The sequence below is a fragment of the Zootermopsis nevadensis genome, unplaced genomic scaffold (genome assembly GCF_977971745.1).
Source record: "Zootermopsis nevadensis isolate Lab colony 2312 unplaced genomic scaffold, Znev_1.0 Znev_ptg000028l, whole genome shotgun sequence".
Lineage (NCBI taxonomy): Eukaryota > Metazoa > Arthropoda > Insecta > Blattodea > Termopsidae > Zootermopsis > Zootermopsis nevadensis.
The window spans coordinates 18,162,002-18,184,558 of record NW_028259160.1 but is presented as its reverse complement, the minus strand read 5'-3'; the positions used below and the strand labels follow the sequence as shown (position 1 = coordinate 18,184,558).

At 50.1% G+C, this 22,557-nt stretch overlaps 1 protein-coding gene across 1 annotated transcript; it reads right to left on the bottom strand.

Annotated features, from left to right (window-relative positions):
* Positions 1-3,823: 3,823 nt before the first annotated feature.
* Positions 3,824-22,122, bottom strand: myo (growth/differentiation factor myoglianin). Its single transcript, XM_022057484.2, has 4 exons — positions 21,138-22,122; positions 7,911-8,152; positions 7,353-7,604; positions 3,824-6,039 (listed from the first exon to the last, which is right to left on the bottom strand). The coding sequence occupies exons 1-4, from the start codon at positions 21,739-21,741 to the stop codon at positions 5,656-5,658; spliced, it is 1,482 nt and encodes a 493-aa protein (XP_021913176.1). The 5' UTR covers positions 21,742-22,122; the 3' UTR covers positions 3,824-5,655.
* Positions 22,123-22,557: the final 435 nt, after the last annotated feature.

Below are 22,557 nucleotides of genomic sequence, written 5' to 3'. Positions count from 1 at the left end.
AGTGCAGCTCCGTCCGCGATTTCCGATTGCGGGCGAAGACAAAATCACAAATCGGTTGCGTGTACGTAGCAATAATTAGAGGAAATGAGACAGACTCGCCAGTCACACTGGATAATGTCCAAGTAGGTCCCTGTAACACCCGCTGATTTCCGTTCAAGGATGAGTGGTCAGTCTAGACGACCGATTACAACTTGCGATGGACCACACCTTTCGATTACACGTCTAGTCAAACGGTGCGCAGCTGCAAGCAGCTGGCGGTGGTCACTCACCAGTCAATGGCTCGCCACTGGACCACAAGAAACACACACACACACACACAACCCGCTTTCCTCGCATTACCTAGGTCTCGTCCACTCGCGTTTTACGATACCGTCCACCGTACGTGCTACATGTCCAGTCCATGTCGCAGTCTACAGCCTGCCTTCTGGGAATCGCACAAGCACGCGGCCAGCTCACGCGTGTCACATTGAACCAACTTTCCAGCACATTTCATCAGATCTAAAATATTTTCCTTCCTCGCCACGTCCACAGACTAGACCTACAAATTAATTTCTAAAGAACACATTGGCGTGAGCCAAGCGTCAGTCTCATGTACTCAAAAGGTTCCTTTCTTGGTTGCTGGAACGCGCTACAGAAATTTCACTGCAACGGACGGACGCTGTGGAAATGGCGCCGATGTTTACGTCAGTCACTGGGAACGGGAATACAAATTGCGCAATCCGCAGGAGGAAACGCGACCACACGTTTCGCATAAACAAACATCGATAGGGTCATTAAACCAATGGCGGGTGACGGGAGGGAAGCCGACGTTAGCGCGCATGCAAGAGACGAGAAATGCGTATAAAATTTTAGTCGCACAGACAGAAAACGCCATTTTGGATACAAAGTTTTCCTTTTCCCCCATTGAAACGGATCGTAGGCAAGTAGGGCGTAGATCGGATTCAGCTGGCTCAGAAGAGAACGTCCATCGGCGCCTTCGGATCTCATGAAAGGCGAGGAACGTGTACTCCATCTGCGCGACTATCAGCTTGTCAAGAAGGACTCTGATAGTGGATCTAACACTGTCCTTTGGCCTCCGAGGGCGATTACGTGCTTCATGGTCAGGGTCATTTTCGCTCACCGCGAGGGGCGGTGGCAGGTGATTGTCGAGGCAAACCCGAAGCATTGCCACCTGGTGCACGAAGAAGTCACTTGCCATTGAAGCCGGCTTTGCGTAGTAAGATCACCTTCATTTGCAGCTTCCTCATCTGCGTTCGTCGTGCTCCCGAGCATATGCCGCGGGGTTTGTGCATCCAGCTTCACCGCCGCGACATCTCCTCTGACGACGACGACCCGTCATGTTGTAACCTGAAACATTCTCCTCTACGGAATGTTCATTCTTATCGCAACTTCGATCCGTATATTTTTATGATTGCTTAACGATTTCTCTTACCCTCAGAGGCCACGGCTAACCCACTCATTAGCCGTTACCTTGCGATGTCCGTCCTCTTCCACGTCAAATGGAGACCGTCGCATTCGTCAGCCAGTGACGAGAACTAAACTCTTCGTCCGCCTTGGCTCGGTCGCCACAGTCTCGTTTATAAAATGGTTGTGATCTACGGGTAAAGATGGTTAGTTTTATTTCTTTGAGTAGTCAAAGTGCAGGTCAGTGGTAACTATGTATACCACCTTTTTCTAAATCCGTAACTCTGCATTTCGTACGCAGAGGCAATTTGTTATTATTCGTTTGTTTCTCAGAATTAGAGTAGAAAACGTTTCCCAAAATCAGTGCAAATTTCTACATTTCTAATACCGAAGTGGAGAGTTCTCTTGGGTGTAAATCCCGTGTTCACGGGCTACAGTTCTGTCCCTTAAGGTTGGAAATTATGACAGGGTTCGTGCCCTTGTGTCTCCGGGCCGAGCAATGAAGCGGGAATTTCGCAGGTGACGTCTTGTGGCGAGCCTGTAGCAGTAGGACGTCATCCCCAGAGCAGGGCCGGACTGCAGGCGACACCCCCGCCTTTAACGGCAAAGCTACACCGAGTTCCTCCTACATGACAAGAGAATGCGACCGTCGCTTTATCGAAATTAACACTGACTTAAAGGGCTATGAAAAGAGCGCTAAGGCCTTCCTTTCCTTAACAGATAGGAACTTCGGCTTCAGCACAGCGCGTCCAACAATCATGGTCGGCCCAGAAGTTTGCTGAAATGGATGACAGCAAGCCGCGTACAGTACGTTCCAAATAAAATATCACCACGGTATGTAACGCAGGAAAGACGAATTCACTACAATACACATCACTAGAAAATTAACAATGCAGAGAATATTTGATAATTTCATCTTCTTCGCAAGTCTTCGGTCCTCACAGACATTCGCCTTCTGACATTCACTCGATTCATCACCACCGCCGCTGCTGTCCAATCCATTATCCTCAATTATATTACGTTCAGTAGCGTCTTCGATCACGCCTTCTTGCTCATAGTAAATTTGTTCTAGTTTTTCACATGCTGACATAATTTATTCCATTCCTCTTGCCCAATTTCTTCGAATCTCTGGCGACACAGACGCTCGACGTCCTTAATTTTAAATGTCGTGTTCTAGCTTGCAACTCTTTGTTTTAAATCTGCCCAAATAAGTTCAATGGGGTTTAAATCGGGATTGTACGGCGGAAGTCTCAGCACAGGACGTTCTTTGTCTGCCAAAATATGATCAATCACGTAATATTTGTGCTTTGACTTATTTAATTTGATTAAATCGTGCAGTTGAGCTTTCAACCCATTGCCACAAAATACGACGAAGATTTCCAATAGCCAGGCTTTCACTCCGTCTTTCTTTGATTAAGACGTCGGTGGTTTGTCTGTCTAGGTGTTGTGATTCGAGGCGTTATCAATGACCAGAAAGGAGATTCCAACGAACAGGTGGCATGTTGTTAACACAGCACAGTCACAAGACAACAATTATCAGGCTTCCACACTGCTGCACTGACACAGACTGTACTGACCGACGGAAACTCCTTCCTTCCTTCCTTCCTTTATTGAGTGGTCCGCATACTGGGCTCTCCCTACAAGGTCAGCGGCCATAATCGGAGGATCCAGTTCTACCACGTTCAAGCTCACCCGTTATTTTGTATGGGTGCGAAACTTGGTCGCTCAAATTATGGAGACATCGCAGATTGAAGCTGTTTTAAGTACAGGGTCGTAAGGGGAATATTTTGACCTGATAAGAGGGACAATGGAGGAAATCAGATAATTTGGAGCTTCGTCATTTGAACTCTTCACCAATAAGCTTATGATTATGATGAGATGGGCTGGATATGTAACAGGCATTGCGGACAAGAGATTCTTGTATCCACACAAAATGTTAATCCAGCATCCTGAAGAGGAGAGCCATTTTGAAGACGGGAGTATGGACAATACTGAGATGCACCTGAAGAAAACAGGGTGAAATGATGTGAACTGGATTCAACGAGGTCTGGGTAGGATGGATACAAGGGGGTGGGTGAGGGGCTTCGGTAAGCACGGTAATGAACCTTCCCGTTGCATAACACGGAGGGAATTTCTTGTACGACTGAGCGACAATCAGACTGTCGAGAATTTTCTCCATAGTTTTCAGGAAGCGACGTCGGTACTTTGTGATAGACGTCGTGGCGCGTCGTGACGCCCCTGTCTTCGGAGGAGGGGCAAGGTGAGGCGATGGAGGACCAAAAGAAAGGCGAAGGAAGAGGTAAGACAGAGACAGCTTCTTGTGCATGAAGAGGCTGATTTGGTAGAAATCCGTCAATCGGCGCTGAAGCTTTTAGGATATTATCATTGTGTGTTTGGTTGCGCTCAGGTACACACGAAGTTTATTTTAATGCATTTATATTTTAAAAATGGCTTACAACAAATTGTAAAAAATACTTTCACCCTTTTACCACTTTTCTTACAAAAAGATATCACCATTCCGTACTTAACTGATACATGAAACAATTTGGTTTTTGTTGCAACACACAACGCAAAGTAATCACAATAATTAATTAATTAATTAATACCTACAATGAGAGACAGACAACACGCAACACAAAGCGATGTATCAATCTTTACATACCAAAAGGCCGTGACGTCAGATTCACAGCAAGCCAAATGCCGTCTCGACGCCACACGCACTCGTGAGACGAAGATGTTCTTTGAACATTTACAACTACAAACTGACAACCAGTTCCAGGACGGATATACTGTTATTATTATTATTATTATAATTATAATTATTATTGTGTGACCTGCTGTTTGCACAGTGGCGGGAAGGGTGTGATGAATTGTGTAAACGGACAGCGACCTAGTACACTTCTTTCCATTTAAATTATGTCATACAGCTACTTGAAAGGAACAAATTGTCTTATCATAACTACAAAACGTAAAACAGCAATGCGCTCTGCACGTTAAACTAACCCCGTCACCAAAATCAGTCGCTAGAGATCGTATTTGAAAGGGAGAAACTAACGCAGAGAGAGAGGGAGAGAGTGAAGTTGCTGACGCCTTGGCTTCTTGTTCGTAGTCGCGGGGAGGGAACACAAACCGTGGTCGCCGATGCCTGTGCCAAGGCACCGAGCCCTTGAAAGCAAGCAGCTGACAGAAGAACGCCTCTCGACGTCTGCGATTTGCGGATAATTTCGACGTTGGTCTGAGCTGAGACACCGTGTTGACTCGCAGTAGATACGAGCTTTCGGAGGAAAATCTTGCCTCCATCTTCACGAATTAAGTCATGAATATGGAGACCATCGCGAATAGTCGCCCTGATGATGAAGGCAGTATGCACCTACGAATCGTCAGTGAATTTGTAGCAGACTACACCGCGCAGCGCAACGTCCCACACAGTCGTCGCGAGAATTTGAAAACTGCACAGCTACACTCCAAACGCAGCCAAAACATGACCGGGAATCCAAAAGGACGATGATAAAACCACGTGATTACATTCCGGAAGCACCCGGAAGTACTCCGAAATTCTGTGTTAGGAAGAACGGAAGCCACTGCACAAAGAACAACGCGCTTCGTGGCGCCGGCGTCAGCCTCTGGCGTCGCTTTGATCCGCCTCAAAGTGGGGGAGCGAAATGCGACCCTGGAGCGCGCCCCGGACGGACACATGACACGTGCAGCACCGACGCCGCCGACAACCCCGCGGGAATCTGCAAGCCCTCGGCGTCCGCGGCCTTGCCGCCCTCGCTCAGAGAGAGAGAGAGAGGCGCTTCTGCTTTCAAGAGCTCAGAGTGGACGGATGCAGAGAGAGGACGCTTCCCAGCGATTGCAAGCAAGGTGCCCGATTTTGTTGCACGATTAAATTAAACCTTGACACTTACCGTCATACCCGCAGTTGGGATTCTCAATGCTTGAATACGGGACCCACTCACACATTATTTTAAATCAAAGTTTTTACTAAAATAATATCACAATACTCAGTTTCGCCTTTACGCCTTCTTCCTTCCTTTGTAGTTACTCTGAATGGCTGATAAGTGCAAACGTTTCGAGCGATAAAGGCACAGTTGCGGTCCGCCTGGCCGAATGAGACGACAGACCAAGTCCGCAGAAGACATAAATTATTTATTACGTATATCATCATTAGCAAGATACAGCGGTATCACGGACGGAGGGAGTTTGCCTGCCTGCCTGCCTGCCTGCCTGCCGGCCGGCCGGCCTTGGGCACTACGAGCAGCCGCATCTGTCCACGACCATCCCGGGCAGCAGGCCGTAGATGATGTTGTACTCGTTGTCGAAGTACAGCATTGATATCGGCGACATCTTGCGGGGGGCGCAGCAGGGCCCGGCAGTGCCCGAGGGGTTGGCCAGCGCCACGATGTGGGTGTGCGGGTACTTCTGCAAGAACACGTACGGACACTCCCCCGAGCAGTAGTTGGCCTCGTACTTCTTCGGGGCGATGATCCAGTCCCACCCGAACTCCTCGAAGTCCACAGTCAGAGGATAGCGGCAGCACCGAGTCTCCTCCGACGTTTCGTCGCAGTTCAGCCCGATGGTGCGCTTCGTCCTGTGTTTCCGTCCGTCCGCTGTGTACAGTTCGACGAATGGCACCTGCGCAGAACGGAAACTTTTAAAGAGCGTTCACGCAGCATCAACTGCAATGACGTGGCCAGAATAGATGGGCTGGCCGCACAGAAGCGAACTGCCCAAGTCTCTACCTCTACGGAACATCTGATAGTGGCTTAGGAGATCAACAAGTTCAGAGTGTTTTATGGAACTCGAAAGTTCAACGCCGTGTTCAGAAGTGCACTCCGCTGGACCCTGCCGCAAGCCAGCTGAATCCAGTCAGTACCCTCACGGCTTAAAACGTCAAGCTCCACATTTATCTTTTCCTGTCGAAATGTTACACGTGCTACATACCCCGCCCATCTCAAGACGTTAATGAACTTGGCGAACCCCAACAAGTGCGGCTACTGGTATCAGATGCGCAAGAACTACGCGTGTAGTGATGTCGAAACAGCTGACGCACGCTCCCCGACAAGTTCGAAGAGTTTCCTTCCACAAACACGACACAGCTGACATTTCGCATTCGGTGAACATGCCCGTCTTCTGGAGTCAGTGCAAGTTTACTGACATCACCATCGCCTGAAACGTCGGCGAAATTTCTTCCCGACCGCGCGGCCCAACATCGCAGAAGACGGGCATCTCCTCCTCCAGCGTTTCCGGTGGCGACAGGTGTCCGACGTCGGCCGAATCGGTTTTCGAGTGGCGCTCGTTGATGGGGCGACTGTACCAGCGACACTGCCCTTTGACCCGCGTTATCAACATAATGGCCGCCACGTGCGCCACGCCACAACTGCAGATAGCAGCGGACACGAACACAAACACACAGTTTCCTAACTTCACCAGCATAAACAAACATCGATTTATCTCCGCTGCCAAAACGCGACACCTGTCCCTTCACGACGACGCCGAATCAGCTGTTCGTTCGCGCGGCGGCAAGACCAATCTCAAGGAGCGTGGCTCTAACCTAGAATTCGCCCGGAATGTCTGAGGAAAACCATGTAGCCTATTTCCGGTACGTGAGTCTCGCCCAACCCACGTGTCGCGCTGCCATCGCTTTTGTGCGGTAATCTCCCTCCTCACCTGCACAAATGTTTGTCAGTTCGTTGAATCCGACAACTTGCCCACGTCGAGAATGGCTGTAGCATTACCTCCGCGTCTTGACGTCTAAATGTTACGATTCGGTTTTCCAAGTAGGCCCACGTTTATCCCCATTTGCTGCCAGACGTCGAACACGCGGGAACGTGCCGTCGTCAGCATCGCACGTGTTTTAACAAACGCGACAAATCGCCCATTGAGTTGCTACGAGCCCAGAGACAGTTTTCACGCGTCTGTCTGTCGCCTGCCTGCCACAGACTCACCAGGGCGCCGTCCTCCTCCGCGTGGTCCGTCACCACGATCTGTCGATCGTGGTCGTCTACCGCGTGCAGCACTACGCCGTGGTTGTCCTTCGGGTTCTCAAACCACTTGCTGAGCAGGTCCTCCACATTCACAGACACCCAGCCACCGCGCCCCGACGGCCGTCGCACCAAGGACTTGGCTTCTATCTTCATGACCGGGGACTCCAGCGACGAGCTGCCGCCACGCAGTACCTTCATCACGCTGATGTTCACCTGCAAAGCAAGGAACTTCCGGTTTCAGGCCCACCAACTTGACGGATAAGCGTCACTACGTGGTAAAGAAACAGCAGCACATTCAAATGCTCGTTCATCCCCGATACAGGCTGATACGTACTTTGGCCTACATCAACCACCGACACGTTAACAAACAAACAGTGTTACAAAGATAACAGATTACGTCATATTGACAGCTGAACGGCTGGAGCGCTAGACGAGCGTCACTTCCTGGCCAACCGGAAGCTTTTGACAATTAGATTCCATAACTTAAAACGGGAATCTTCCACTTTCCGCGTCAATTACCATGAGGCCGGACCACCCGCCGTCGTTCCCCCCTCCACCTCCCCCGTCGTAGCCGCCGCCGGGTGATTCTGGCGCAGGCGCGTCGGCCTGATCCTCGTGACCGCGTCTCGAGCCGTGCTGGTAGTGCGTGCCCCTTAGGTACATCCACAGCTGCGCCTTCAGGACCTTGTTCCGCATCACCTTCTCGGAGAACCGGAAGAACTGCACGTCCTGCCCCTTCGGACCGTGACGCAGCTTCGGATCTGCAACAGAGATACATCCGGTTGTAGTTCCGGGAGCGGCTTCACTGTCTGCAAGGAAGACGAGACGCCGGGACACAAAACATTATCCAGAAAACTCGAAGGAAAGAAATCACTTCGGAGGATATTACTACAACAGACCTCGCAGTGTCCAACTGCCTCAGGACACGGCCAAGTCGTGGGGTCGGGAAGAGGCCACGACGAACCTTCAGGTTCCAGGAATCTAGGGATTTTCTTCACCGTCTGAGACAGCGTCGTCTCGTCGCGGAGCACTCCACTCCTTGAAGTTAATTTTATTTTACGGAGCGTCTTGCGGCGTCGCAAGCCCCAAGCTGGGCGCATTAACAAGAACCGCTGCAAACATCTCGAGCGCTGTCTACCCTCAAGGGACCCAAAAACCTCTTCTTATCTCACGAATCGCAGCACCACATGGAGCTTCACGCTGCGGCCGCTGTACTTCGTGGGGCTCCATCTTCAGGGCTGAAGGTGGAAACAGTAGCGGCCAAAGAAACCTCAACCCCCCCCCCCCCCCCGCAATATCCCCGATACATTCCCCTTAGTGACTTGTTCTCGAACGCTATCGATCCGTATCGCTCCCTTGAAGACGCAGACCAAGTTTCGTACCCACACGAAACGAGCAGTCAAGTGATATTCTTTGTTAAGGCCAAGAGCCCTGTGCAGGAGACAAAAGCGAAGCAGCGTTTTTTACAGTGTGACCTGACGGGAGGTTCAAGGACAACTGCACATTAATTCGGTCCCCTGTACCTGCATTAAATCCCTTTAGGTGGATTTTAAAAATACCTGGCTTCACGACGATTAAATATTCAAGCGCGACAAAAAACGGTCCCCGCTTTTTATGGACTTCGCCCGTCCACCCCAGAGCTCGCAGCTCTCGGGTTAACCCCTTTCTTGAAGACGAGCGCTACACGATTCTAGCTTCAGGCTTGATCCTTTTTCACCCAGATGCTCCAAATCAACGGCAAATGAATGCAGAAGAGAGATTCAAAACGAGCGTGGGCACTCGTCGTTTCGGAGGGCCTCCACAGCCACAGTTGCGACGTCCCCCGTCGAAACGACCGAAACTTAAAACCGGGCGCGTATCCGGTTTCGTAAACTCGATCAGTTGGTGTGACAACGTAACTAAGAAGCCACACACAAGTCGCCGGACCCTTTTGGCTTCAGACCCAGCTGAAGTGGAAACGGGTTCTTTGCGGCACGCAAAAGTGAATTTCTTTTGTAATAATTCACGACCAGGGAGTTCATTGGGGCAGACACACCGAAACGCTGGTAACGGATGCTTTTCGACACGCGAGATTTTGTGAGGTGTCTCTTCTGGTCGACGGCACCGTCTGACAAATTCAGCAGAGCTGCACGGAACACTGTTCGCGCATTGCTGCAATAAATAAATAAACACAGCGGTCGCTCGGCATGCCATACATTAGATAACACGACGTTCCGACGTCACGATAGTTCTGCGGCGCTAAAAGTGACCCAGTGACCGGGTTATTCGCCCTGTTGTTTTGGAACAGCGACACGGGTGAAGGGGCAAACGAACTGTCCGAACCGCTGAGAAATTATCAGCTTCCCCGTGACGCAGCTGAGGTCATTTTAACCCGCAAGGCAGAAAGCTGCGTCTTCCTGAACCCCTGAGGTAGCCTACCAGTTGTCGCGCCTCCTGACTCTTGAGAAGCTGACAGTCCCTCAGCTGATCAAAACATTCCACCGTGTTTACACGACTCCGTATTCAGACCACACTTTAATATTACCCTGACATATAGGCCGTGGTACCGAAAGCAGCTACTCGTCCCTTCAGACTCACACATTAACATTCTTTACGCATTTACCATTCTCCTCGATGCGTGCTACATGGTCCGCCCATTTCACCCCGTCGATCTTATCACCACTCCTACGGCTCCCCCCGTCCTGCTGTAGTGCAACAGCGGCACAAAGGCGAGCGCCAGTCGTCGTGTTCCCTCTCACAACTGACCTACATTCAGGAGCGGAACGTTGCTAACAAGCGCATCGTGACGTCACTTCAGGACTGCATCCCAGTATGTGACGTTCATGCAGCTACGGTGGTCTACCCGGTTCAAACCTTGCGCGGGGCACTGGCGAATGATAGGACGGACCTTGAAGCAGTCCGGAACCGCTACCTTGCCGACCCCTTCCAATTCATCGGACTTATTTCTCATTTTACGCGTATTCGTGAACAAGCAGCGTGGTTCTCGTCGTAAGGACCAAGGCGGAACCGAGGTTTCGGACGGTCCAACACGCCACCCCCGTAACAACTTGCATGGCATCTGGAGGTGTAAACTGCAAGATGCCAGTTAGCACACTTCCACCAATTTGCCGGAATCAGCAACTGTTCTGATAACCTGAAGGCCTTTTTATTATCGCTTGGTTGGACAGGTACTGATCGCGGCAGGAATGCCAACTGCGGAGTATTGGTCTTAATGATGACCAATGACCTTTCCCAATAGACGACTGCACTGCACCGGACTGGATGCAATTGCTGCTGCACCAGAGGTCACCTCCAGGTCAGGGCAATGTGCCCGATCACACAGCTTGTTTCTAAATGGCCGTGAAGTGGAACGAATGCACTTGCGAGGTTGCGACACCCGCGGAAGTGTGCGCGCAGCGCCATCTTACCTACAGGCAAAGAGCAACTGCAGTATCGGAACATCACGCACACGAGACGACCTCCGGACACGGAGCAAATATAATGAGCAAGTACTAGCTGACAACCGACAATAGGTGGTCCTGTAGCTTAAAGATTGAGTGAGCTAAGAACCCTTGACATGTTACGAAATTTTACACAGGGCTCCGAACTTGGGCGAATTCTTAGAAAGCGACCAAAAACTGATCTTAAAGAAATAAGTTTTGAGGGTGCAGAACGGATTCAACTGGTTAGGGACAGGGCTCAGTGGCGGGCTCTTTGTGAGCATGGTATGAATTTTCGGGGTCTCTATGCCAAGTAAGCTACTATAAGCTTCTCAAGAGCAATTCTGCTGTGCTTCATCTCCCATCAGCCCCCATCAGCCAGCCGACGGGCCGGCCGCTGCCTCGGCCTGTGGCTATTTGCAATGACCACGTAATCTTTAAGAATGCAATCCGTACCGCAAAGAAAACACAAAGCTTCACCATTACAAAGGCAAGTTGGTTGACGCCGTTTAAGAAAATAATCGCTGTTTGCAGCGAGAAACATACAAAACCCATGAATACAAAATGTAGAAAAACTGATTGTTCAAGCAGGTGGTACATATAGTTACCAGAGGGCTTTAAGGGGTTAAACTGAACTGCGGGCGGCGACACCGAACATTCGTAATACAAGTTTCTGGTGCAGTTTAATTCCTCTTCGTTCCGTCATGTTAAGAGGTTCTCGTAATCCCAGACTTCCAGTCAGGCGACGTAAAATTCTCTCTCTTCAAACAAACTGTGTCGAAACAGTCAAATTCCTTATTTATTACGACAGTCACACGAAAACTTTTCCCGTCACTAAATTTATACAATTTCCCGCCGTGGCGCTTCGATGTATTATTAAACGGCTATCACGCAAGGAAACAGCAGATGTCAAATTGCGCTTACACCGTAAAAAAATTTATGGCCGCTCAGCGACCACACGAAAAGCGTGCTCGAACGGGCGAACGTAAAAATGGGGGTCGAATTAACTGCGTTCGCCTTTGTAACATCTTCATTTTTCTGTATAGAAGACGACGAATTTGACGCCCCAACCCATGCTATGCGTTTCGAAACGACTGAAGAGGAGACGGTGGTGGTGGTGGGGGGGGGGGACAATCACCCAAAGCAAACGAATCTGCTTTTAAACAGTTTTTTAAACTTCGATGCTGGGAGTGACCCGTCCGAAACGCGCTGACGAAAGAAGGGGTCGCGCGTTGTTTCGGAGAGCTAGAGGTTCCTCCACTTCGTCCCACACGCGGGCCAGAAGCTGAACTAATTCCGTCGACGAGCAGCGTCTTTTGTAGCAGAGGTCAGTTCAAAAAGAGAGAGAAGTCGCAGTCGGGGGATATTAATACATCGAACTTGCAAGGAAAGCAGATGGCTTGGTGCAGCGAGGACAAATTTAAGTCATGTTTCTGTTTTCCGGGCACACAACTGCACTCTAAGTGACTTACAGGGTCATACCAATTGCTACAGGCGCCAGGTCTGTGGTTCGAATCTCCGCAGTTTTATATGAATACCATTTCCGTTGCGGGAAAGGTCACGTCAGTTGACGTCTTGCCAAAGAAACCTCAAGGCCATCCACCGTGTGGTGGTCAGTGCGGGGCGGCTGGACGGCGACAGATGTTCAACCCCCGAGCGGCGACACTGAAATCAACTTCTCACGATTACGACGCAAAGGATCAGGAAAAATCGATCAGTGGTCTCGATTGTATAACTGAAAGACGGCACAGGAAGAAGCAGTCAACATTAATTCACGGAGAAATCTGGAACATGGATTATGCTTATCAAATCTAAAACTTCTCGACGATGGTGAAGAGTCAATTGAATAAAAATTTACTTGGATATTATCCATCGTCTAGTAATAAAACGTAAAAAACGTAAAACGACGTTTCGGAGATGGGGCTCTATCTCCGTCTTCAGGTTTTTGTCTTCTGGCTTTATTCGTGTTTATGAATTTTGTTTTCTACATACTATTCTTTTACGTCCCACGGATGGATGGTGTGGTAATGCCTTTTTATTCTGGGACTTTCACTTTTTAATTTGTCCGGAGATAGGGATTAGCTCTATCTAGTGGGCCCAACTGAGTAGGAACCTGAAGACGGAGATAGAGCCCCATCTCCGAAACGTCGTTTTACGTTTTTTACGTTGTATTACTAGACGATGGATAATATCCAAGTAAATTTTTATTCAATGGATTATGCTGTTTTACGACGTTCTTCGACTGGATTGCGTTCATTAATTCTGTTGTTGTTTTTAAACCAATTCCCCATAAACGCGTTTATTGCTAAGTTTTGATCATATGACTCATTACAAGATATGGGCTAGAATACAAAGTCAATAATATCATAATTAGCAAAAGAAACCCCATAGTAACTAAGTGTGGCTGAACTGCAGTGTTGCCAATATCTCCTCTTAATCTCACTACATGACGTTCAATTCTGGATTGCTTGCCTTCGTAGTTTAAAGGCAGAATCTTAGAGAACGAGGAGGAAGGGGGGGGGGGGATGGAGTACGCTGGACGCAACTGGCTCCACATGTCACGCGGTTTCCATAAGAGCGACGAATATGTCAGCAGTGGTCTTGTAGGTACAAATACTAATGACGTGTGGACTCCTCGGGAGATGACAACGTTTTAATCCTGATGGTGGAGGCAGCAAGTTCCTGCGACACGTCGATATCTGCCCACAAGCGCACAGAGTTTTACAACCCAGAAGACGAACACCTCGTTATGCAGTTACCTCGTCCTTCTGTCTTAGGCGCACTCCGTTCTCAAACGTCTACATTCTTCCCTAGGGACAAGAATTAATGGACGCACTGCCTTCTTCAGGCCGACATTTTAGTTCGGAACGCGTCTTATCGCTTCAGACTCATCATTTGTAGCTTTTCACTAAGTGAATCTGCTGGTCGCTGTGACAATACAAAAGTGAAGTCATCTTGCCACACGAATTCAGCGCCCAAAGCGGCAAGCAAGTAAATGTGACGTACATGTGAGTGGAACTGCTTTCAGGCATCGTCTTTAATATTATCCTTCCGCTTTAATAATGTCTCTGCTTGTTCTCGTAGGCGACGACGAGTCCGTCAGCATGCGACAGATCGCACCCTCCCGAGCTCAGTCGTGGCGTGGCGGTCTAGCTCCACAGGTGCGGCGACGTCTGTGTCAAGGCTTCTCCTTGACGAGCGAATGGAAATGCACCGAGCCAAGAGTTCCGTATCTTTCTCTTTTATCAATGCAGCGAGTGCTGTTTCGTCTCTATAAACAGATGACATGCGCTCGGGACGTGATTCCATTCGCCGTCCGCGCTGCAGTGCGTTCTGTGGGCCTACCCGAAGAGAATTCTAGGGTGGCCGGCCTCGCGAACATTTCTACCGCAGCCAGCAATTTCGATGCAGACGTGTCTGGAAACGACGCTAAAGAAAACTAGACTGAGCTGTCGGTCGTTCAAGAACATTCATTCTTTTCTCATTCGCGTGTGTCTTTGCCGGCCGGCGTCCCTACCACCGAATCACAAGGCGACGCCCTTCGTTGCCTGCTTTTCTATTCGGCGACACTGACTGAAGTTTACTATCACTCGAATTATGTGACATTATCTCCTTCCTGATGCTTCGCGATTACCAATCAATTTCCGAGGATTAATCTCCGGGTACGGCCTCCGGTCCTCAAGTGGGACGAATAAACGACCCGAGGATCGCACGACAAGGTCGAAACCAAACTGCGAGACGGAAAACGTCATCCATCTTATGCCTCCAACTCCATTAATTTCACGGCAACTAAAACCACGCAGCACAGGCATCGAGAAGCTGATACTCTCTCACCTGGTCAAAATATTCCCCGCCACTAGTCCCTGTCCTGAGCCAGATTAATCCACTTCACACCGAAACGTCCAAGCGGTCTCCTTCCTTCAAGTTTTCGAGGCGTCCATCTCACAAAACAAACTTCGAAGCCCTTCATTACGCTCTCAAGCTACACTTCCTTTCAGTTGCCTGGGCCCAGCGCCTTGTTCCGTTTTCAAACACCATCTTCCCTCAGGATGGTGTTCCTGAACATTTTCATTTGTGCGGGAATGCGATTAGCTATCTCCAAACTGACGACGTTGTACGGTTTTACCTGAGGGCCGAAGCACAGCCATCTTCAGAAAAGAGCTGAATTTAAATTAATAGAGGAAGGAAACTGTCCAAGAATACGCATCAGTGAAATGATCTCCCTGCTTGAAAGAGATCGTCGAAGTTCCTAACAAAAATCCTGCAAATTTCGAACAATTAAATAAGTTATCTCATAAACCGACGCGGGTCGCTTGATTTAAATCTCAGCACTGCGATGGCAGAGGCTAGACGAAAGAATCGCAGCGCTCTCAGGAACCCGTCGTGCGGTTCATTCAAATGAAGGTTTCGAAAGCGCCACTCAGTGCAGTGACTGAACACGGGGTTCGACTTCCAGACGAGGCAGTCACTTGCTTCTTCGCCATAACGTCCAGACCGAGGGCCCTTTAAACGGGATAAAGCGGCCGGGGCTTGAAACTGACAGCTCACTGCCTTATAGTGCCGAGGTCAAGAAGGTATGGAGCGCAACCTGCACTCCCCCCCCCCCCCCCCACACACACGTCTTCATGGTTCGGTGCTCAGACTCTTGTCCCTTCGAAAATTAATTTTCTTCTCGATGTAAGAAAGACTTTCGCGTAAATATTGGCCAGTGGCGGGAAACAGGTTCTAATACTTCCGTCGTGAATCAACGGCAGACGGCGAGAAATTCCGGTCGAATTTTGATCGTCGTGAATTGTTTGCAAGTTATGAATGACGCAGCTCCTGACGGAGGCTGCGGGACGCGAGATGTCACTTCGCCCATGCCCGTGCAGCACGGCCCAAAGTACGTACGTGACCGATATCGACAAAACTCGGTACGGTGGACCTAACCCAAGTTTCGTCGGTTATTTTCAGTTTCGGTCCGCGGCATGTCATCTTAGGGCCAACTTACTTGAGAGCATAAATTAATTTTTCTGTGTGCATCTGAAAAATCGAAATGAACGTCTGCCTTTAGTCTGTGAGAATTTCTGATGGGATCTCATGGCACTTACATGGACGTGCAAGGTTAAGTTAAATTAACAGTAAATCCTTTTAAAGGCCACTTTGCTTAAGGACCTAAATACATGTACGGGCGAATCTCGTAAAACATACAGCCCGAAAGCAAACATTCGTTGGCTCCACACGATGCAACGTCATGTTCGTGCAATATCGGTATAAACGCAGCGAAGTTTCGTTGAATACGGTGGGTGGAGTGTGCTATGAAGGGACCTGTTGAGGTTCTCAAGGATGACAACTAGAGCACTGCTGGGTCCCCGGTGTTCCCATCAGAACGCGAGGACAAGTTTTCTCCGTCAGAGGGACGGCCATAGTCGCTCAACCAGGATTATATGCGCCACAAAGATCGGGTTCCATCAACGGAAGATAACGAGAATATATCTCGGACCTGAAGATGGAGGCAGTATGTTTATCCGAAACGCTGCTAGCCACGTGACGACACAACACGGACAAATGAATCCCGGCGATGTGCCGTTTCACTGCACAAAATACCGAAACAGAAGCTGACAGTGTCTCACGACACGGAAGTGCACACTTCGTAGTCGTAAGTCCACGCCGCCATGTCAGATGCTGGTCTCGTCGCTACTCGAAGCGACTGAGTTGTGAGTGACAGCCCCCCCCCCCCCCCAGCGTCTGGACCACGACTCGTTGTCCGGCGACACTCTTCCAGTGCAGTCCACACTCAGTTACTTCACGAAGAATCATCCATCAGAAGGCAACTGACCGCGGCTCTTGTGCCGAGATTCGAACCGCGTGCGTGACGGAGACGCGGGGTCAAACGGCGGTCGTCTGTCTGCCAGACGACCGAAGCCCCGCAACGCGCGCCCTTTTTAAAGCAGACCAACCGATCAGTCTGGCAATTGGTGTCAGCGCTCGGCCTAGCGCATTTCATGTATCGACCTGGCGACTTTAACAACAGCCGCTTATTATGAGCGTCTGCATTTTCTAAACTCGATCAACGCTGGACGGACTTTTGCGAAATCTGGATTGGATGTTACGCCATCGGACATTATCCAAAACTCTTACTCATTAATTAACTTTATATTATCCGCAGTAGCAGAACTTGTGAGGTCAAAACGACACTACGGACACTTAATATGCAAAGTCCTGAAATCACGTACGGCAGTCTCGTTCGAGAAATTATTTGTTTTATGTGAAGAAGCTGTACAAATCAACGGAAAAGAATTCTGACTCGACCAGCGTTCGATCTGCCCACGAGCGTATTTCGCTGTCATAGAAGTAAGCTGGTTTGTGGGTTAAGTCACAAATGAAAGTTGACCAACTAAGACAACACGCGATTTGTTTCAAACGCCACGACACTTTTAAAATTTATTTTCCTCTTAACGATCCAACAGATGTTATCGACGTACATCTGCCGAAAACACCGCATGCACCAAATACTTTGAAATGCGGGAACTGAAACCACGACGTCCTGAGTCAACAATCACTTTCCGACAGCAAATGAATCTAAAACATGGATTCGAAACCTTTTAACTAACGTCTACTTCATGTATTAATCAACAATTATCTTAATTAATTATGGCGTCTGAGAGTGCGTTTACTTGAGTGACATTTCAATACAACGTTTGATTTCTATTGTTGTGATTCTTCGTGACAGGGTGACGGAATAACGCAAAGCCCCGTTCACTCATTTGCAAGCTGCAGCGGATTGCAATTTCCTTCGCAAACATGACGAGTTGGCGAGACTGCATGAGATCACACGTTTCAAACACTCGGTTAAGCAAGCCGATGTTTCTCTACGTCTTCTGCTACCTACGGCTCTCAGCCTGGACCCAGCGTTGGTCCGATCCTGCTGTGCTCACGATCGGCGTGTAAAATATCAAGATATTCGCCCGAAATGTTTAATTTGTTAGTTAAAAAAATTCCAAAATCGTCAAGTTAACAATTAAGTCTTGCGCCGAAGTACCAGAAGGCACATGCAGGACTGGACTTTCTCCGTTGTTCCACCTTTTTCTAGCCTCTGCGTTTCGGAAATTTGCGCCATTTCCTTTACCAGACGACACTCGCGTTGCACTGGACATTTCTCTCGCACGTGCGTAAAGTGAACGCACAACGATAACGTGTCGTCCGTCCAATTGATGTGGCTATGCGCCCTCATGTACCACTGATCGATGAACCACCGTCAGTTTCATCATAAACTGAACGTTTCACCTGTCACAGCGCGTCCTTCGGCTGATACTCCAACATCCAACACCCTCGCGCCTCTGCACGGCTTCTCCTCACCGCCAAAGCCCGCTGAATGTGTGTGATACGGCGGCATCACAGTTTCTTAGAAGTTCACGCAATGTTTCCGACGTCTTTATTTTCCTCGCAACGCAACTGATCGATGCCTTCTCAGTCTCACGTCTTGTTCGATTACCGCCTGCAAACGTAATTCGTTATGATTTTTCGAAGAATGAAGAAGACCGCGTTAAACGACAGTCGGCAACAGCAAGTACCGCGTTGGGACACTGCGATCTTCATCCGCGACATTCGCACCCGCTGAAACGCAGGGTCACGGGCTGATCCCTCATCCAAGGAAAATACCGCGGTTACTGAAGAAACATGCGACCGACGCCTGAACCCAGAACACCCGCGCATACGAAATTCTAGACAGCTTGCGAGGACTTCATTCACGTGCGTTAAGAACCGATTGCTTTCGACGCGTGCGTCCGTCCGTGCAAAGACCTACTTTATGACACTCGGTGCTGTAAACATCTGAGGAACCCTTTCGTACCATTGACGTTCAAGTCAAGTTTTATGAAATTTCCTGAAGCGATTCAAAATCGTTTGCGGGATGTGAAAGTACTGTCATGTTATCTGTCCTCGTGGGACAGGACATATGCACCCAGTCAAGACGTTCCCAAACTTCTATCGAACCCGTTCCTGAGTTACCTGCATCCCATCTAGGCGAGGTTACGGCCGACTAAACAAGTCCCGCGCATGCTACACGGCCCACCCATCCAACCCGGCGGTGTGTGGCGCGCTCGATGTCCCCGCCGACTCTCCCGAATTATCAAGAGTTCAACGTCTACTCATCTCCGGCAATGTGCTGACGTCATCCGCTCTCCATTGTGTCCACGTGTCTCTTGACCTTCGTCGGCGATTCCACTGCAGCCGAGTTCCAACACTGAAAACGCCGTACCGCGGGGCACAGGTCACCGGTTTGACTCTCAGCCGACTGTCCGTGGCGTTCCTCAGTACCCCCAGGATAAAATCGGACACGACGCTCCGTCATCGTTCGGTGTCAGAGGAGCGGGGCACTGACTGACGTAGGGCGATAGCGAGAGAGCGGAATTAATACTCACGAGACATTACAAGGGTGACGACGGGATGGCCTGGACACGCAACACGCATGGGGATGAGAAATGCTTACTTTTCGTAGGGGGTGTTCAAAGACAACAGACGAACGGTAATACCAAGAAATAAACTGGACTCTGATGCGACGTTTACTTTGCGCCCTCTGAGAAAAAGAACTCACAAAATACGCTCCAACATGTCAACAACAACATTTGGGCTTTCCCACCCGCGAGCGACTTCGTAATGCTCTCTGAGACCACTTGCCACGCACACTTCGAAAAAGCCAATCAGATAACGACTGCCACTCAACATCGCTGCAAGATTTCGACATTTTTCTATTTATCGGTCATGAGGTCAGGGGACCGCAACCTTCTCGCCCTTGTGAGCCGCGGAGCTGGGGCCCCTTTCGATCGGTGCCACATGCTCTTACCGAAAGAAAGAAACAAACATCCATCCCCCGCACTCTTCACACTGGCGACGTTTCGGAGCGTTTTCCTCGTTTTACTTCCTGAGACGCTGACGGTCGCTCGCCTAGCCGAGCAATTTCCCGCCTTTACTGAACACGGAGATGGGTCCTGAAGCAAACCAGCCCAATTTGCATCGCGTCTCCTCAAGACCCGGCTCAGTATTATCCTCCCATCTCCCAACTTGCGTGTTCCCTTCGAGCTTTCCAATCAAACCGTGCAGGGGGGGGGGGGGGGTCTCTCCGTATTTTTCGTCCCAGGACGCCCCTGTCCGATTAGCCGCCTGCAGAACAAACCGCGCAGCGATATTACGAATCGAGGAGCCCAGAGAATCTACTGCAGGTACAAATCGAGGTTCATCACGAGCACTCGAGGCTGCAGCATAACTCGTACAGAAGCAGACAAGAGTTCTTTACATGAACTGCAGTCATTTTGACAAGAACCTGAGTTACAAATATTAAAACAATAATTTACCGACAAGCACACGCGAGATAATAAACAAACGACTACTACAGTCCATATTATATTTCTCTGTGTAAATTTCGAAAAGCAAAGAACGTTTCCGGCGGAAAAAAGCAGATGACTGACGAGATCTGCGAGGATAATATTAAAATGGGCAAGAAAGATCCATCTGAGGCAGACCAGGGTCCAGAAGGGGGGGGGGGGATACCAATCAGTCTACGGATCGGATGAAAGCCACAGGCAGTTTCTCGATTAGCTAAGCGACTACCGGCTTCTTCAAGAATACTGGCCCATAGTCCACAGATACCCACTTAAGTATAAGGACTTATCAGCAAATCGTCAGATATAACGTAAAACACTCGGACCGTTGTTCCTGGCGCAAACTGCACTTTGTATGCAAGAGACAGTCAGTTGCTCTTACGAGGCAAAACAACAAACAAGTCACATAACCTAACGCCTTACACCGACGTTTCTATGAAATGAAAACACAAGGAATCGCGGGGCCTGGCGCCGATTTCAAGACTTTTCGGCTGTCAGTGTTTGGACAGCAGATTCCGTCGAAGTAACACGAGGAGGACAGCTCAAGTGACGGGTTATCGCCGGTCCTCACGACCTCCCAAGTGACGAAGTCCTCGTCTTATGAGACCTCAGGTTCTCACAGCTGCGAAGACGTCGATGTTATTCGTGCGGGTTGTAACACGATCTGGACTTGCAGGAACATACTGTCTCTTTGGAGGTGGTCGCAGTATGTACCTCCGAAACGTTGGTATCAACCTACAAGTCAGAACGCAGAACAACATCGACGCATCCCAGTCACTTGACGCCGCTTGAGAGGGGATGGCGAAACAGACAGATCCCTCAGAACCACAAGTTCAACAGCAAATTAACCGGGGGTAACGCGGCCGGAGCTTCCACCTGCTGCCAAAAATTAAGAACGCCTGATCTACAAGGCAGCGGCGCCCGCGGGTGTCGTCGTCTTCGTCGTAGTCGCAAGAGCGGATACTCACATGGCTGAGCAAAGGCGATCACCCGCTCGGTGCGCGCGTGGTAGTCGTCCTCTTCCTCCTGCTCCACGCTTCCCGTCGCCCGGACGGGCTCGTCGCCCTGCATTCCCGAGAGGCCCTGCTGGTGCTCGTATATCTGCAGCAAGTGGTGCAACGGGGGGATCTTGGGCAGCGTGCGGCCCGTCGTGTTGGGCGCGTGCTTCATGCCCAGCTTGTTGAGGATCTCCTCCTTGATGGTCTGCAGACTGAGGTTCCGCAGGCCCTCCCGGAACAAACAGGACTGGCAGCCCGAAGCAGGCGTCGTCACATCGTCTTCCGTTTCGTTGAGCTGGTCGGGCACCCTGTCCCACCTCCTGGCCACCGCTCCCCGGACGCCGGAAGCATTCGCGAACAGGGACGTCGCGACGGAGGTGTCACTGCCAGCCGCAGCGAGGCCAGAGCGCGCGCACCAACACAGGACGATCACTGTCACCATGACAACCGCACTCGAAAGCTCACCACTGTCGATGGCTCTCCGACGACGCCTCGGCCTGTCTTCTTCCTCGCTGCTGAGTCTCATGTCGTCCCGCGTCACTTCCGGATGGAGTCTTTCTCGCAGCGTTGTCATGCCGACTGGCCGACCGAGCGCCACACAACTGCGGATGACAGAGCGAGGTTAGGGCGAGTGAATCTCGTGGAGGGGAGGAGCGGATGGCACGGGGAGGGGATGACGACGGCTGCCACTTTTAATTGTGTCCGAAAGGTGATAAGATATGTGTTAGGTGGGTTGCAGCAACTCGTTTGTGCGCGCGGCTAGCACGCCAAGCCTGTATATAGGCAAAACTGCCGCCCGCGCCCCGCGCCCAAGCTCCGTCCCGCGCCTCGCTGCAACAGTGGCACACACAATTTTACAAAAAATTACCCGAACCACATGCACTTGAAATGCCCTTTTGCAGACTGACGTCACGACGACAGGTTTCGGCCGAACGAAACTTGTGCGTGGAATTAAATAAGGAAGTCCATGCAGGACCCGACCTCCACGTCTGTCTTTTTTCTTGTATATATTTTGCGACTTCCGATCTTTTGTTCGCGAGATTTCAGTTCACATCTCGACCGCCCCGTCATGTGCTGCTCCTTGACGGCGAGGTGACGCGAGCGTCACAGTGACGGCGAAAGAGGGGCCCAGGGGTCGGTCCACTTAACACTCCCCGAGTCTTTTATCACCGGCTCGCGCTGCAGGGCTCCCAAATGCGGATAATTACGGAAATCAGAACCTCACAAACGCCCCCAGGAGGGAGAGAGTGAGGTCGGCCACATACCGTGCTGCCACCTGCTGAGAGAAACACACAGTGGCTCTTCGTACCAACGTTACACTAAGCCTCAGGTCAGTTTCGCCAAAGGCAACTGCCGTAGCAGGCGGCGAGAATTGTTCGCAGATCAGAAG